Here is a 17,386-nt window from a genome sequence, read left to right as displayed (position 1 = left end):
TGATCTATGTATATAAATTAAGATAGCACTTTATATATCCTGCAGGACATTCTTGTGCCACAGATTAAAAACAAATAGAATAGCAGTTAGAGTAATATACAATCAGTAAAATCATGAATAATTTCCCACAGCGGGATGAACCCAAAATAAACTATTTAGCTGTGATTTATTTGTGATAAACTGATCAAAAGGATGCTGAACTAAGGCCATAATGATGGTGATTTGTAAATAATTCATGTTTCCTTAGGTCTGTCTGCAGGACTTATACACATACAGTTATACCCATGTTTACTATGGTAGAGCTCTGGGTGACCACAGACTTGTATTGTGACTCAACGTCAGTGACATCAGGAGGAGAATCTTAAAGGCTGGATTATGCTTCCGTGTCGACACAACGCAAGGGGGCTTGCGGACCCCTTACATCCTTGCGGACCACCCTTACGTCAACGCAAGGGCCTGACGTGTGCCTCCCAAAAATCCTAGACGCGCGTCGAGGCGACGCAACAGCAACGCAACACCAACGCAGCGGCATCGGCTGTGATTGGTCCACTAACTACATCCGCTGGAGACCGCTATCCGGTTTCCACTCATAAACACCGCCATTTAAACTTTTAAAAGGCTACTTTTATTGTTTTCACCTCGTTTTATTGAAATAAAACACCAAGTTCTGAAAAATTGTGGACGTTTAAAGCCGGAAAGTAAACAAATACGCTATAACGTTAACGAGGCTAACGACGATATACGCCAAGAGTCTCGGTCGGTCGGTCAGTCTTTACAAAAACCATAGCGCCCTTTACCGGTGTGGCATTGAATTGCATTTCGACACGTAAACCCAACGCAGAACCATCACGGTCTCCAAGCAACTGCGTGGCCATTGCGTTGCCGTTGCGTTATCACTACGCGGAAGCATAATCCAGCCTTAACGCTGATCATCTCATCATCTGTTATTTCAGGACACAAATACTCCTCTTTAAATAGTTTGCAATCATGCTTGGTGAAAAAGTAATTTCTCATTTGGTGTGAACACTAAATCAAAAGTGGCACTAATAAAGGACATTTTGAAAAACTAATAAGTTCTATTGCATATGATATATTGAAATGTGATGTGATAAAGTAATCTTCATAACTAGTTCTGAGTCCTTGTTTGTGTTGGTGTGAGCAGAAAACCATCCAGACGTCGCCCATCGACTACATCAGGTCCTTCGGGATGTTCAACAAGACACACACTGTGTACGCTCACAGGTACAGTATGATTGTGGTCAACAGATTCACCAGATGGACTCATTGATGAATGATGAATAAATCATTAACTCCGGTTGTCTCCAGTTATCTGGGTCTCGGTCTGATGTCGGCTCGTCTCGCCGTCTTAGGAGGCATCGACGCTTCGCCACGTACGTACCTTTATTCATGCTCTTGTTTTTCAGTTTGCTTTCATCTCTGCCTTTTATAACACACCCACACACACACACTCAGATAAATAAGCCATTATCTAATCTTTTAATAACACAGCAAGATTAATTCCTTGCCTGCCAGCTGTTGCTGCGATTTAACTGCTGGAAGAAGCTGCAGCCCAGAAATACTGACTGACTGTGTGTCTGTCTGTTTGACCGTCTGACTGTCTGTCTGTCTCTCTGTAGTTCTTGTCTCCATCAGTTGTAGAACTTTGTATTTCTGTTGCTGAGTTTAAAGTTGTTTTCATTGTGTGTGTGTGTGTGTGTGTGTGTGTGTGTGTGTGTGTGTGTGTGTGTGTGTGTGTGTGTGTGTGTGTGCGTGTGCGTGTGTGCGTGCGTGCGTGTGTGCGTGTGTGCGTGTGTGCGTGCGTGTCCATCCGTTGGTGGAGCAGTAGAGGGCAGCACTGTGCTGGTCAGCCCCTGTCTTGCTCCAGAGTCCTCGGGCAGCTGGGAGCATGCTGATGTCGTGTACACTGTGAAGGGACAGAAGGCAGGTGAGATTGACACAATGATTCAGTTGTTTGTTGTGGTTACCCATCATGCAGCGGGAGCATGTACTTGTAGTTCAGTCAGGACCACTTTGTCAAAAATAATCTTTATTTCTTGCACAGTTTTATTTGGCGGTATGGTACTGTTCTGGGACTCCCTGCTTGCGCGTGGAAAGCCTGAGGCAGGAAGAGCACCTTCCTGCCCTTCATGAGCCATCATGAACGGCATAAGCAGGGAGCGCAGCAGCAAAGAAAACCCAGAGCAGAGCAGCCAACATGAATACAATGACAGGAGGAGCTGGGGTGGAGGTGGGTTGCGAAGTGCTATCAGAGAAAGCAGGACGGAGGGTCGGGCAGGAGCAGTTTAAATACCCCGCTCTGAATGCAATTTACCAATAGGGAGCGGACGCGCAGAGTCAGCTGAGCCATCAGCTGATCTGTACTGACGGCTAAGCTGTTAGAGCTTGACGTCGTGGCCTGCCGGAACTAACGCTACGCTTGATTTGTTTTCATTTTGTGTGTGTGTGTGTGTGTTTCAGGCGAGCCAGTGTACGAGGCGTGTCTGACCAAAGTGGAGAAGGTTCTGTACAGGAAGGTGGTGAGGGCGTTGGAGGCAGCAGACGTGGACTTTTACGCCTTCTCCTACTACTACGACCGAGCCGTCGACCTCGGGGTCATCGGTATAGACATAACGATAATACCAATAATCATTCTTATTATTAATAATCTGCAATGTTCATGAAAATTGAGCAACTGAGTTTGTCAAAAAAGTTTAAAATAAAAGTACAAGAAGCCTGCAGGACATACATTCACGTTAACTCTGAGTATCTTGGTTTACTGGTGGATGAAACTATGAGAAAATACACTTCAAAATAATAAACACAGATGGAAAACGATTCAAATGAAAACCCAAAAAACATACAAAACGTAAACATACTGAAAAACATTTTATTAAAACCCACAAACATAAAAATGAAAAAGGCATTGAAACGATTTAAAAACATTAAAAATACACAAAAAAAGTGTTTTAAAGATGAACGTGAAGAAACAGGATAATACAGAAAAATATAATAAACCAAAAAATTCAAAAATGAAAATACACATTTAACCCTTATGGACCCTTTCAACTTAAGGCCTGATTATGCTTCCGCGTAGTGATCACGCAACGGCAACGCAACGGCCACGCAGTTGCTTGGAGACCGTGATGGTTCTGCGTTGGGTTTACGTGTCGAAATGCAATTCAAAGCCACACCGGTAAAGGGCGCTATGGTTTTTGTAAAGACTGACCGACCGACCGAGACTCTTGGCGTATATCATCGTAAGCTTCGTTATAGCGTATTTGTTTACTTTCCGGCTTTAAACGTCCACAATTTTTCAGAACTTGGTGTTTTATTTCTTTGTGCAAAAGCGAGAAGGTGCAAACAATAAAACGAGGTGAAAACAATAAAAGTAGCCTTTTAAAAGTTTAAATGGCGGTGTTTACGAGTGGAAACCGGATAGCAGTCTCCAGCGGATGTAGTTAGCAGACCAATCATAGCCAAAGCCGCTGCGTTGCTGTTGCGTTGGTGTTGCGTCGCCTCGACGCGCGTCGAGGATTTTTGGGAGGTACACGTCAGGCCTTTGCGTTGGACGTAAGGGGTCCGCAAGCCCCCTTGCGTTGTGTCGACGCGGAAGCATAATCCAGCCTTTACTATACACTGTAATGTCTGTGTCAAAAAAGTGCCATAAAATCATTATATATTAACATTTCTTTAGTCAATTTTGTTTTATAGCATCAGTCCTGATGATAACTATTAAATATTCATTCATTTTCAGGATTTTAACCCTTAAATGCCAGTTTCTGTACATAATGCCAGAACATTTTGGTAATTTTTTTATTTATTTTTTTATTTCAATCCTTCAAAGACACTGAGTGAATGACAAATAATGCCAAGAGAACCACTTGCTCTGGTTCATAGTGTCACGCAATGTACACCCCTACAAAGATGCACACATCCTCACCACACACCCCCACACGTGTGCACACACACACACACACACACACTCACCAGCCACTTTATTAGGTACACCTTGCTAGTACCGGGTTGGACCCCCTTTTGCCTTCAGAACTGCCTTAATCCTTCGTGGCATAGATTCAACAAGGTACTGGAAACATTCCTCAGAGAGTTTGGTACTAATGGGCCCAAAATGGGCCCAAAGTGTGCCAAGAAAATATCCCCCACACCATTACACTACCACCACCAGCCTGAACCGTTGATACAAGGCAGGATGGATCCATGCTTTCATGTTGTTGACGCCAAATTCTGACCCTACCATCTGAATGTTGCAGCAGAAATCGAGACTCATCAGACCAGGCAACGTTTTTCCAATCTTCTATTGTCCAATTTTGGTGAGCCTGTGCGAATTGTAGCCTCAGTTTCCTGTTCTTGCTGACAGGAGTGGCACCCGGTGTGGTCTTCTGCTGCTGTAGCCCATCCGCCTCAAGATTTGACGTGTTGTGCGTTCAGAGATGCTCTTCTGCATACCTCGGTTGTAATGAGTGGTTATTTGAGTTACTGTTGCCTTTCTATCAGCTCGAACTAGTCTGGCCATTCTCCTCTGACCTCTGGCATCAACAAGGCATTTGCGCCCACAGAACTGCCGCTCACTGGATATTTTCTCTTTTTTGGACCATTCTCTGTAAACCCTAGAGATGGTTGTGCGTGAAAATCCCAGTAGATCAGCAGTTTCTGAAATACTCAGACCAGCCAGTCTGGCACCAACAACCATGCCGCGTTCAAAGTCACTTAAATCACCTTTCTTCCCCATTCTGATGCTCGGTTTGAACTGCTGCAGATCGTCTTGACCATGTCTACATGCCAAAATGCTTTGAGTTGCTGCCATGTGATTGGCTGATTAGAAATTTGCGTTAACGAGCAGTTGGACAGGTGTACCTAGTAAAGTGGCCGGTGAGTGTACACACATACACACACACTCTCTGACATCGTTTTCAACAACACACACATTATCTGAGTTGAATATATGGCTCAATCTGTTGGAAAACAGTAAAAACTACAATTTTGAAGTCTTGACTTCAGAATGAAAGCCTTTAAAGAGAGATTGCATGAGTTTATGCTGTAATGGCAGTGGGATCACAAATTGTAGTTTTTTCCTGGTTTTAGTGGGATATTGTTCTCCTAAATTGCTGAGTCAGATTTGTGTTTACAAATCTAAAACTGCATAAAAAATAAAAATGCATCACAGATTTCTCCAAATACTCATATACACCACTCTCTTACATCCATATCTACACACCCACATCATGTTTGTTGCATACATGTACTCCACTGGCCTGCTATGATCTGTAATACAACAGACAGTGAATCTTTGGAAAAAGGAGGAATTTCCTCTGTTCCAAAATAGGGAAATGGCTTTATCTGGTGGAAAATAGTAAAAACTACAATTCTACAGCACAAAGTCCAGAATGACAAAATGAAAAATCATGACTGTATGCTACAATGGCCCTGGGGTCAAACTGACTGTTATAATGGGTTTCAATGGGGACACTTTTGTGGGTCACAGTGTAACAACAGTGTGTACACAGTGTATTATAGACATAGTATAGAAGGTCGATAAAAAAAATCCCCCAAATATACAACATTTAACATAATTTTATGCCATATGCATTGTAAAATAAAAATGAAAAGGCCAAAAATGTCCCCAAGGGTCCCTAAGGGTTAAAAAGCATTACAAAGGTCATTTTTACTGCACTTAATGTATCTAACCGCTTTAGAGACGTTACACATTCAACTAAAAACCTACCATGTATAATTATAGATTAATCTACCAGCAGGATATAGTCATTTAAATGAACTCCACCTTTACAACATTAAAGTGACGAACCCATGAATGCATCAATAACTATAATACAATATACTACATCATATTATATGTGTGTGTGTAAATATATATATACACATATACATATGTGTGTATATATTTAGTTAGTTAGTTAAGAACATGTATCTCTACACTGTGTTGTTGGTGACTCAAATCGTGTTAGAATCAGTGTCATTGACATTGTCACATTTGTTCTGTGTTCAGAGGAGAAGAAGGGAGGAACCATTCGAGTGACTGATTACATGGATGCAGCTAAAAGAGGTGGGATGGCGCCACCCGCTGCTCAACACTCTGAATTCCACTTCACCCTCTGTGTCCTAACATGATTAATAGAAGAAAATAATTCTTCAATTGCACTTTTATTGTGAAATATATTCCGTCTCTGTGCCTCTAATAAATATTGTAACTGATGTAATGTCTTGTCTCAGTGTGCAGCGGTCCGTCCATCAGTCCTCTGCAGAGTCCCTTCCTCTGTCTGGACCTGGTCTACATCTCAGTCCTGCTGCAGGAGCTCGGATTCCCCCCACACAAACAGTTCAAGGTGAGGACCACCACAGAGTCTGGAACAAAGTATATATATATATATATATATATATAAAGGCCCACCTTTTGATCCTTTACATCAAGTAGAGCTTGAACTACTCTCCCTGAAAATGGCTTTTCTACCCGCGTGGCTTCGGCCAAGTGCGTGAGTGACATTCATGTGTTGCCGATGAACCCGGTGCATGCAGTGCCGGGTTAAAAACACTGTGTGTGTGTGTGTGTGTGTGTGTGTCTTGCAGCTGGCAAGGACGATCAACCAGGTGGAAACCAGTTGGGCTCTGGGAGCGACTTTTCATTACATCGAGTCCCTGAAGAGACACTGAAGCTTTTATTGTGGAAAAACCTCACAAAGAGCCCGAAGGACGTCCTGGACTTCATGGTGACCTCATACAGTAACACCTGCTGGTGAAACACAGCTCTCCTATTGGCTGGCCCCAGGTGATGTCACGCAGTTAAAGGGGTGGCTGATGTGTTCTGGACGTCTGAACAGCGTGACATCACGTGTGATTATCCAATCAGACGCTCCGCTGCTTCTCAGACTGGCTGCACTTGGTTTCCCATCTAAGCTCTGAAGGACGAGTTGTGCTCAAACACAACACTGACTTTTCCCAAACAAAGTGACCTCATGGAGATTCTGAAACACTCGACCTCAAACGTGTAGCGGTGGAAAGTTACGACGAATATTTACTCAAGTACTCTAGTTTGAGGTACTTAACTGCTTTACTGCTGCTCCCGACATTTAGATTACATTTATCTGACAACTGAAGTTAATTTGATCAGTTTATAAGATGCATTCTAATCAATGAAACTACAAAACAGGATATCAGGTAGTTATCATGAGTATTACCATGACAACATAAGAATGCTGCTGATATAAATACATCAGCCTTTTATTTTCCAGTGTGGTATTAGTACTTGTCCTTGAGTAAAAGATCAGAGTACCTTTCATCACTGCTCAAATATATCTATATCAATATATCGTTTTTATTCAGACTTTACCTCCAGTTCATTCATCAGCAGCTCCATGACTCTTTAAATATGAACTGGTTTATTATCGCAGCATGTTTTTGTATTGAATCTGTTTCTGTATTTGTTCTCATATTGAATGTTTGAGCCGTCGTTTGTGCCAAAAATGAACTCAGAAAAGTTGCTTACAAACTGCACATCGTTTAGAACTTTTAAAAACATTTGGAGGATATTATATTTAAAACTTTCTAAAGGGTGAATCAGGTGTCACTTAATTTTTGGTCATCAAACACCTCCTCCGTCCCAGTTCAACCAGTAAGACACTGGCCTCATGTCTCTGACCTCATGGTGATCCCTCTGTTTGTTTTCTACTCTGGACGACTTCCTGTTGTGACATGTTGGTGTTTCGCTCCAAAATCTGCAATAAACAGACGTGAATGTTTCTCAAGTGAAAACTCTGCAGTCGAGTCTTTGACTCCACATTCAGATATTAGACATTACAGAATTATATCCATAAAATAATCAGTAGTACAGAAGTTCACAGTAACTTCACTTTACAGGCTTATTCTTTACTTCAACACTGCAGATACGATACACCAGATTGAAGAAACGGTTTCCATGGAAACTCCGCAGAGTAAGTACTTTAACTGAAGTACAGTCTTTAGGTACTCATACTGGAGTATTTTTCTCAGTAAATGTTGTACTTCTTACTGCTCTACTTTTATAATTAATCATTTAAGAATATTCTACAGTCAGTGTACATAAACCAACTCACTGTCATAGCCACACTCTAGACCTCGTCTTGTCTTAAAGCTTAATAATCTTAATAATCTTTCCTCAAAATTCTTCTTTATCTGACCATTACTTGATAACCTTTGACTTATTGCTGCTGGACTTCGCTCCTCTAGGAAAAAGCTACTACTCTCTGTGTCTATCGGATAGAGCTGTAGCTAAGTTTAAGGAAGTAATCTCACCAGTCTTGAGTTCACTTCCATGTCATAATGAAATGGAGGACTTCTATGTTAATCTTATTCCCTCCCAGATCGATTCTCTTATAGATGAATCTGGAAGCCTACTGAGAACGTATCGACTCGAAGTTAGCTCCCTGGTATAACTCCCAAACTCGTAAATTGAAACAAAAACCATCTGGTGCTCCACCAAACTGGAAGAATCCCACCTAGTCTGGCAAGACAGTCTTAAAACATAAGAAGGCTCTCCGTAATGCCAGAGCAGCCCACTACTCATCTTTAATAGAGGAAAATAAAAACAACCCTAGATTTCTTTTCAGTACTGTAGCCAGGCTGACAAAGAGTCAGCTCTACTGAGCCATGTATTCCTAGAGATCTTAGTAGTAATGACTTTATGAACTTTTTTAATGATACAATTTTAGCTATCAGAGACAAAATTACTTGCATCTTGCCTTCAATTGGAACCACGTTACCCTCAAACTCAGGAATCTTAGAAATAGAAACAGCATTAAGACCTGATATATATTTAGACTGCTTTTCTCCAATCAACCTTAACCAACTAACGTCAATGATCTCTTCTTCTAAACCTTAAACCTGTCTCCTAGACCCGATACCAACAAGGCTACTGCAAGAAGTCTTCCCCTTAGTTAGCGCGTCACTACTAGATATGATCAATGTGTCTTTATTAACAGGCTATGTGCCACAGTCCTTTAAAGTAGCTGTATTAAACCTCTTCTTAAGAAGCCTACTCTAGATCCAGGGGTTTTAGCAAACTACAGAACAATATCAAATCTTCCTTTTCTCTCTAAGATCCTTGAGAAAGTAGTCGCCAATCACCTGTGTGACTTTCTCAACAATAACAGTCTACTTGAGGACTTCCAGTCAGGATTTAGAGTACATCATAGTACAGAGACAGCTCTGGTGAAAATTACAAATGACCTTCTTCTAATTGCTTCTGACAAAGGACTGGTTTCTGTACTTGTCCTGCTAGATCTTAGTACTGCGTTCGACACCATTATCCATGAGATTCTAATATGTAGACTGGAAAAATTAATTGGCATCAAAGGAACCGCATTAAGCTGGTTTAAGTCATATTTATCCAATCAATCTCAGTTTGTGCATGTCAATGAAAAATCCTCCAGGTTTAAATGTAACACTAACGTTAAATACGGTGTTCCTCAAGGTTCTGTACTGGGACCAATTCTTTTCAACTTGTATATGCTTCCTTTAGGCAACATTATCAGAGGACACTCTATAAACTTCCATTGTTGTGCTGATGATACTCAATCATATCTATCAATGAAGCCTGAAGAAACCAATCAGCTAGTTAAACTCCAGGCATGTGTTGATGACATAAAATCCTGGATGACCTGCAATTTCCTGATGTTAAACTGCAATAAAACAGAAGTTATTGTACTTGGGCCTAAACTCCTCCGAAGCTCACTGTCTAAAGATATAGCTACTATTGATGGGATTGCCATCGCATCAAATACTACCGTAAGAAACCTTGGAGTTATCTTTGATCAGGACCTGTCCTTTGACTCCCATATTAAACAAACTACAAGGACAGCCTACTTTCACCTGCGTAACATTACTAAAATTATGCCAATGCTGTCTCAAAAGGACGCAGAAAAACTCGTCCATGCATTTGTTACCTCAAGGCTGGACTATTGTAATTCCCTATTATCAGGCTGTTCTAATAAATCTCTTAAATCTCTCCAGCTGGTCCAGAATGCTGCAGCATGTGTTCTGACTAAAACTAGAAGAAGGGATCACATCTCTCCTATATTAGCTTCTCTGCACTAGCTCCCAGTAAAATCCAGAATAGAATTGAAATCCTTCTCCTCACTTACAAGGCTCTTAATGGTCAGGCACCATCATATCTTAAAGAGCTCATTAAACCCTACTGTCCTGCTAGAGCACTACGCTCTCAGAATAAAGGGTTACTTGTTGTTCCTAAAGTCTCCAAAATTAGAACAGGGCCCAGAGCTTTCAGCCATCAAGCTCCTCTTCTGTGGAACCATCTTCCGGTTCTGTTTCGGGAGGCAGACACTGTTCCCATATTTAAGAATAGGCTTAAAACCTTTCTCTTTGACACCGCTTATAGTTAGGGCTGGCTCAGGTTTGCCTTGAACCAGCTCTTAGTTAAGCTGCTATAAGCCTAGACTGCTGGTGGATTTATTTATAGTGACACAGTGAGTGAGTGAGTCCCTCTCTCTCCCTCTCTCTCTGTGTATGTCCCCCTGGAGTCCCTGTGCTTTCTCGCCTAGCAGGTCTCCCTGGACCGTGGTGGAACCGGATCCGGACTGCACCGATGCTGTGGTCTTGTTTGACTCTTACCGCCAGTATTTTTAAGGCGGCTGACTATTATTAAAGTAATTGACTAAAATCGGCATCTCTACTGTTACTAACTTGTAGATTACTCCCGGGAGTCTGGCTATGCTTTCTGGTCCAGCAGAGTCCACTGAGGTCCTGACCAATGCAGACTGCTAACTGGCCTGATGCTGTAAACACCACATTGTAGCGCCACCTGCCCGCTGTGTGACTGCTCAACTACTACTGCTTTTTGGTCTACGGCGACGCGGTTGGGATGGATCCACCTCGGTGTGGCTATGCCTGCTGCCATGGACTACTACTGTTGATACCATCTCTTCTGTTAATACCACCACTACTGTTAATGCTACTACTACTATACTGCTACCAACACCAAATGCAGTTGGAACCCAAGGGCCTGGGCTGCACGAGATTTCTGCCTAAAAGCCTATTAAGGCAGTTTTTTCTCGCCACTGTCGCTGTAACGCTTGCCCCTGGGTGATATTGGGACTGAGAGTGTCCTGAGATGACTTCTGTTGTGATTTGACGCTATAAATAAAATTGAATTTAATTGAAATAGAATAAGGATATCAATAATAATCAACTGATGTTCATGTAACACAAACTGAGTTTGGTTAAAAGTCAAAAGTACAAGAAGCCTGAAGGACAAAAATATTAATAAGTTAACTACGTGTTTCTGGGTTCCACTGCTAGAACTACAAGAAAACAGGAAACAAAAAAATCCTTAAAACACAAAACTACACAAAATAAAAACAGAAAAATAAAAAATTTTAATCAATTAGAAAAAAGGAAAAACATTTTTGAACAATCTTTTTATTGATTTTTGCAGAAACATAAACTGTACATCATTGGTCTATAACATAGCAAACAACATACATCAAAGCAAAAGACAGCGGTGACAATACACGAGTGGAGCCATCGCTTCATCAACTCATTGACAGGCTACACCTAATCCCTAAAAGGTTCCTTCCCTTTTTTTCAAAAACAGATTAATTCTCCCACCAATGCAATACCTCTGTCTCTCTACGGTTATATCAGATGTCAGAGATTTCCACATGTGGACATTAGGATTTTTTTAATAAACCCACAAAAATACAGAAAACCCCATGAATCTCCGTTTTTAGTTCAGTAATACAGTCACCGTTCCACACGTGCTTAGTAGATCTCCACGGCAACAGTGCACTGAACCGGTGGGACATCTGCAGTCAACGTGAACTTTGCTTTTAGTAGCCAGTTCTGGTTCAGTCAGGTCACAAGATGGTCAACCAAGTGAGACATTTTCAGAATCTTTTTATATTTTTGTTTTTCAAATCATCTTTTTTTTACATTTTGATTTTTCTATTTTTTTAAAATCAGTTTTATTTTATTGTATTTTTAGATGATTCTTTTATCATTTGTTTTATGTGACATTAATCTTTTCTTGTGAAACACGAAGTGAATGAAACATGACCTGCTGTGTTCATACACAAAGCTTTTATTCACACCAACAAGCTCATAACAAACAGTGTGATGTCACTGCGAGCTGATGTGACGCAGGTTTAAAGATCCACCTGAAAACACGGCTTGAACCAAAAACCCACAAGCTTCAGAAGCTGGAAGTGAGCGAGCAGAGGAAGAAGAGGAAGAGGAGGAGGAAGAGGAAGAAGAGGCAAGGGCCTCAGAGGAAGGCGTCGCACCACTCCCTCAGACACTGAGCGCAGGATCCGGCCTGACGGGAGTTTGCACCGCTGGCGTCTTTCAGCCACTCGGTGAACATCTCGGTGTCTTTCTTCAACAGCAGGAACTGACCCAGGACCACGTAGGCCTGAAGACACGCAGAGGAAAAGAACAAACAAACAAAAAAAACAATTAAATGACTAAAAACACAAAAGAGGGAAAGAATCTGGATCATTAATCAAAACTTTCGGACATTCAAGTTTACAATAAAAGATATCTGACTTCATTTGATTCATCTGTTTCCCGCGTGTATTCCAGAGTGTTAACCCCGAGAAGAGGGATACTCTGTGATTTCCCTTCCAGAGTGGACATTGTCTCATCTTTATTTTCTTTTGGAAAAAGTGGGATCATGCTGCAGATTGTGCAGGCTGTTAACATATTTTTTATCAAATTGTTTGAATAATCAAACTCTCTTTCTGGCACCTAAATCATAAAGACTATTGTTACATTTCAATGATTTCAGTCGTGGCCGACGGGAATTGAATCCTGGTGACCTGCCTGTTGTGTATCTGTTTTTACTCTTTTATGTGTACATGCAACATGTCATTGAGTGTCCTGAAAGGCTGCTATAAATCAAATCTATTATTAGGGCCCGAGTGCCCACAACGTCGGGTCCGGCGAGGCCCTATTGTAATTGCAATGTTTATTATTGTTACGCGGATTGAACGTGCCTTTTGGAGGCCTCAGCATAAAAAAAAACTCATCAAAATTGGTGTGAACATTTTTGTATTCGGCCATAAAAAGTATCTCGCTAGTGCCATGTATCGCCAGCATTTCCCAGCCCTGCCACACCGTGCAGGTGAGTGTCCTCTACAAAAAAAGCCTCTTGGAGTAACTAAAGTCCACCTAGAAAAAATGAAATGAAAAACACGTTTTTCTCCAACACATTTAATCTGATTTGGATGAAATTTTGTTTTGGTAGTCATTAAACCAAGCTGGGGTCTTGGTTCCAAAAGTTTCATCAAAATCGACCAATCTGGGACACTACAAGGAAATACCAAAAATTGCCATTTTTTGCCATTTGTGGACAATTTCAAGGGTTGGGCTTTATCAATTTCAGACTACACCATTCATCTGATTTCTACCAAAGTTAATCTGGTTCGAAAGGCCTCAAGGATAAAAAGTTATCAAAATCTGACCAGAATAACAAAGGCCATGACCATCCATCCATCCATTTTCTACCGCTTATCCTGTATTTAGGGTCACGGGGGGGCTGGAGCCGATCCCAGCTGTCATTGGGCGAAGGCAGGGTACACCTTGGACAGGACGCCAGTCCATCGCAGGGCCGACATGTAGACAAACAGGCTGTGACCAGGGCAACACAATTTTGAACCTTCACCAAAAACATCAAAGCTGTTATAACTTAGTGTTTCTGATCTGCTCCAAATAATTCATACTTGTTAAGAGTCCTAGGCTGAACATGTCTGCACTGCAATATTGTCTCACAGTCAGAGCGCCACCTACTGGCGACAGGAAGATTTTGTGCCTTTTTCTAAGTAAAAGCCCCCCCCTTTAGGTTGGGCATACATGCATGACATATTTTTTGCTGGATGGACCATGTGGAGATGTACAAAAAAGCCTCTTGGACCCACCGCCTAAAGTCAAATGCTAGTCGACAAAAATGCTTTGACCCACCTGCTTATTTCACTAATTCCTCTCATTAAACCCTGCAGAGAGGAAAGACAGGGGGAGGGGGGAGGGGTCACACTAGGGGGAGTCAGAGAGATGTCAGGAAGGCATTGACATGTGTGTGAGCTCTGTGACTGAAATGCAGTTCCACTGTGGCTTACACCAGATCAACAGTCATGAAACTTTCCACACCTGCTAATGATTTTATTCATCGTCTCATCTGCTCCACACTTCGCATCCCAAGACAGCAGTCAGGGAGATAGATGGCTTTGAATGTCGATCACTTGTGTCTAAACTTGCGCCATGAGGAGGCGGCTGCAGTACAGGTAGGCGGCTGCAACACTGCCAATCGACCGCAGGCACGACCGCATATGAGCCCGTTATTATTACTATTGATTAAGTCTTTTGCATTGATTCAGCGGTTACTTCGCACGCCAACTGTCTCTCCTTTGCTGCCGCTGTGTTGCTCCGCTTTCTAAGGAGGAGCTTGTTTTCGCCAATAACACTCAGTAATATATCCAACTGTCTTCCGGTTGCCATGGTGACTCGTACTATCGGAGCTCCATTGATGATGGCTTTGTAAAGTATTGGGGCGATTTGGGCGATGCACTACCAACGGAGGGGTTATTTTTCTAACCAATTCTATCACAGCAACAGTCGTTATCAGTGTTCTAGACGTTCGATCTGCCAAAAATATCATTGTCCAATCAGACTAAAGACAAGCTTCAAATGGTCCCGCCTCTTTGGAGCGATTTCAGTCAGGTTGAAAATCACCCCAGGGGTCTCTCATAGACTCATGCAAAATCCATGTTTTCGAATATCAGAGCTTTCAATGCAATCTCTATGAGTTCCAGGAGGGCTTGCATTTATGCGCTTATGTCATACAGAGATGAAGACTCACCACAGTCTGAGCCAATCAGAGGCAGGATAGGGGCGGGCTGTAGCCTAGTCTCTGATTGGCTCTGACCCCGGTCTCTTCTTTGCTGAAGGATTGTGGGACAAATAAATTGTGTAAGCATTAATATACTACATGTGAAACTGTAGTTATCCTTCTCCTTCTTGAGCAGCTAAAATGAAGAGAACTGTAGATCGTTTTCCCGTCAGACAGGTGCTGGGCGGAGTTAACCGCTTCACCACCTGTCTCCCCTCGCACGTAAGACCCCGGTCCCGTCACACCCGACTGTTGCGAAACGGACAGTCTTGGACGGTCCTAGTTTAAGAACCGGTCGTTTGATTCAGTCTCCATTATGCCTACATTATGCTTTTATTTTAAAGAGTATGACTGGAGCCTGGCTGTGAACACTGATTTTGCTGTCGGAGCATTGAATTGTTCCGAATCCAAACGTTAAAAAGCACCAGAAACATAAACTGTTACGGTGCGTGGTGGGCCGAGCTTATTCTTATGGCTTGGTAGTTGGTTGTTGTTGATGATGATCACTGCGTACTGTATGGGGTGTTAAAGTACCCTTTTGAGTGTAGTTTTTCTACATTTTACCTTGTCGAAGCCCTGCTGATCCAGCTTCTTCCCCAGAATCTCTCCGATGCCCGACAGAGCCGTCACCGACTTGTCTCCCATCGGCTCGCCAACAAAGTCCCGGTGTTTCTGAGACGTGGTCGACATCCCCGCTGCGAAACAGGAAGAGGATTTCAAAACCAGAACGAGGGGATTCAGACAAACCATTCATCAATAATTCATCAATAATTTCTCCAATTAACACGGGTCTGGTTCCAGGTCTGGTTTTCTTAAAAAGAAAAAGTATTTGAAAATATATAAAATAAAAAAAAATAAACATAATTTTTAAAATGACAACCTTTTCATGGTTTTACTTCAATGCATTATTTGACCTAAAGTTGTGATATATGCTGATTATTAAGTACAGCATATTTCAGAAGCACCAATCCTTTACTATAGTAATAGTAATAATTAAAATAGTAGTGAAAGTTTAAAGTATTGATTGTGAATTAAATGTTTTATTATTAGACCTGGCATTTCGAGATTCATGTCATGAAACAGTAACATAAATAGTTACTCTGTAGTGGGGGCCACCTATTTGTGGCCCCGGAACTATTATTTCTTCAGTATGTGTTTTGGTTGGGTCAACACGTGTATCGGGACTTGTCTCCATGCCAACAGACAGCCTGTTATTGGGTCGCGCTGCGAGCATTTTTAAGTTTCACTTTCGTTTTTGAAGCCGTTCGCATATTGCCACTTTGCCAGAGTAGGAGCATAGATTGCGCACGGGAAAAAAGATTACATGAAAATGGCGTGTTCCAAGTTCTCTGCCTAAAGAAAGGTGGGCAGTTAAAATCGCCAATTTAAATCAGAATGGACTGAAAAGTTTGCATTCATTCTTCCTCCAACCAGCACAAGACCCATGTGCTTAATATGCCAGGAGACTATCTGTGATGAAGATTTCCAATTTGAAAACGGCATTATGAGACAAAAGCATACACATTTTGAAGAAACATATCCTCAAAATTCAGAGGTAAGAACAACAAAAAGAAATGCACTAAATACAGTATATCACATGTCACCTGACCGACCTCAATAAATGGACCTTTGAGTCATTGAAAAACATCTTTGTGGCCCTTGAGGATTTGTATTTGAGTACCCCTGATTTAGGTAGTACTCAAGTACAGTACCTCAGATTTGTTAAGCACTTGAGTAAATGTACTTATTTAGGCCTACATCTCATCACTGTTTAGACATGACGTCACCAGCTAATAGCTCTGATTTCGATTAATCGCCTAACGATTTCTGAGATGGGTAGCACTGACTGGGGCTTTTATTTTGTAGTAAAAAACTAAAAAATAACCAAGAACTGACTGAAGCTCTGAGTGAAACCAGTGAAACCAGACCACCGATTCCTGCTGGATTCTGATGGTCCAGACCCAACCCGGTTCAGGAAGAGTCTGTACCTGCTGAAGGTGGATCCGGTTCACGTGCTGGGGGATCAGGCGGCTTCAGACAGACGCTACAGAGAGAAATAGTTTAAACTTCAACACAGCTTAAAATTCAGTTTGGTTTTTACCGCGGAAACAACACATCTAATGTCACGTGGGTGTTGCGTTAGGAGGTGGGAGATGCTCGACTCACCTGGGACGCAGAAAACACCTCGAACCTCACGTGGAAGAAGAGCAGGGAAAGTTTTTTTTCTTTTTGGAAGCGTTTTATTGGGAAACCCGGAAATACGAACCGCGTCGAATGACGCCATAAGCCTGACGTCATGACGCAGACAGTCAAAGATGGTTTGCATTCAAGATCGTTCACTCGGCGGAAAAAAGAAACAGCATCACTTCAACTGCCATAAATATTATTTCTGTCATAATTGAAATATTTTGTTGTTATATTTATTTAATCTATTTTTCATGAATATTGAGTTGTCAATGTCAATTGGGAACTAAAGTTCAT

The 17,386-nt window shown here is 41.8% G+C and overlaps 2 protein-coding genes across 2 annotated transcripts in view; one reads left to right on the top strand and one right to left on the bottom strand.

The window, feature by feature from the left end:
- entpd6 (ectonucleoside triphosphate diphosphohydrolase 6) overlaps positions 1–7,782 on the top strand; it is a 31,221-nt gene extending 23,439 nt beyond the window's left edge. Inside the window, exons 8-14 of the mRNA XM_084021660.1 lie at positions 1,163–1,242; positions 1,327–1,391; positions 1,844–1,945; positions 2,479–2,619; positions 6,023–6,079; positions 6,247–6,359; positions 6,601–7,782. Coding sequence (XP_083877786.1) covers positions 1,163–1,242; positions 1,327–1,391; positions 1,844–1,945; positions 2,479–2,619; positions 6,023–6,079; positions 6,247–6,359; positions 6,601–6,684 — 642 coding nt within the window. The 3' untranslated portion in view covers positions 6,685–7,782. The remainder of the gene's footprint in view (positions 1–1,162; positions 1,243–1,326; positions 1,392–1,843; positions 1,946–2,478; positions 2,620–6,022; positions 6,080–6,246; positions 6,360–6,600) is intronic.
- A 4,303-nt stretch (positions 7,783–12,085) lies between these two features.
- On the bottom strand, positions 12,086–17,170 carry LOC311020969 (barrier-to-autointegration factor-like). Its single transcript, XM_084021256.1, has 4 exons — positions 17,072–17,170; positions 16,894–16,949; positions 15,470–15,600; positions 12,086–12,433 (listed from the first exon to the last, which is right to left on the bottom strand). Exons 3-4 carry the CDS (start codon positions 15,593–15,595, stop codon positions 12,287–12,289), a joined length of 273 nt encoding a protein of 90 aa, XP_083877382.1. The 5' UTR covers positions 15,596–15,600; positions 16,894–16,949; positions 17,072–17,170; the 3' UTR covers positions 12,086–12,286.
- Between the last annotated feature and the right edge of the window lie 216 nt (positions 17,171–17,386).

The sequence above is a fragment of the Eutrigla gurnardus genome (genome assembly GCF_963514095.1).
Source record: "Eutrigla gurnardus genome assembly, chromosome: 11".
Lineage (NCBI taxonomy): Eukaryota > Metazoa > Chordata > Actinopteri > Perciformes > Triglidae > Eutrigla > Eutrigla gurnardus.
This window is presented reverse-complemented; position numbering and strand designations above follow the sequence as displayed.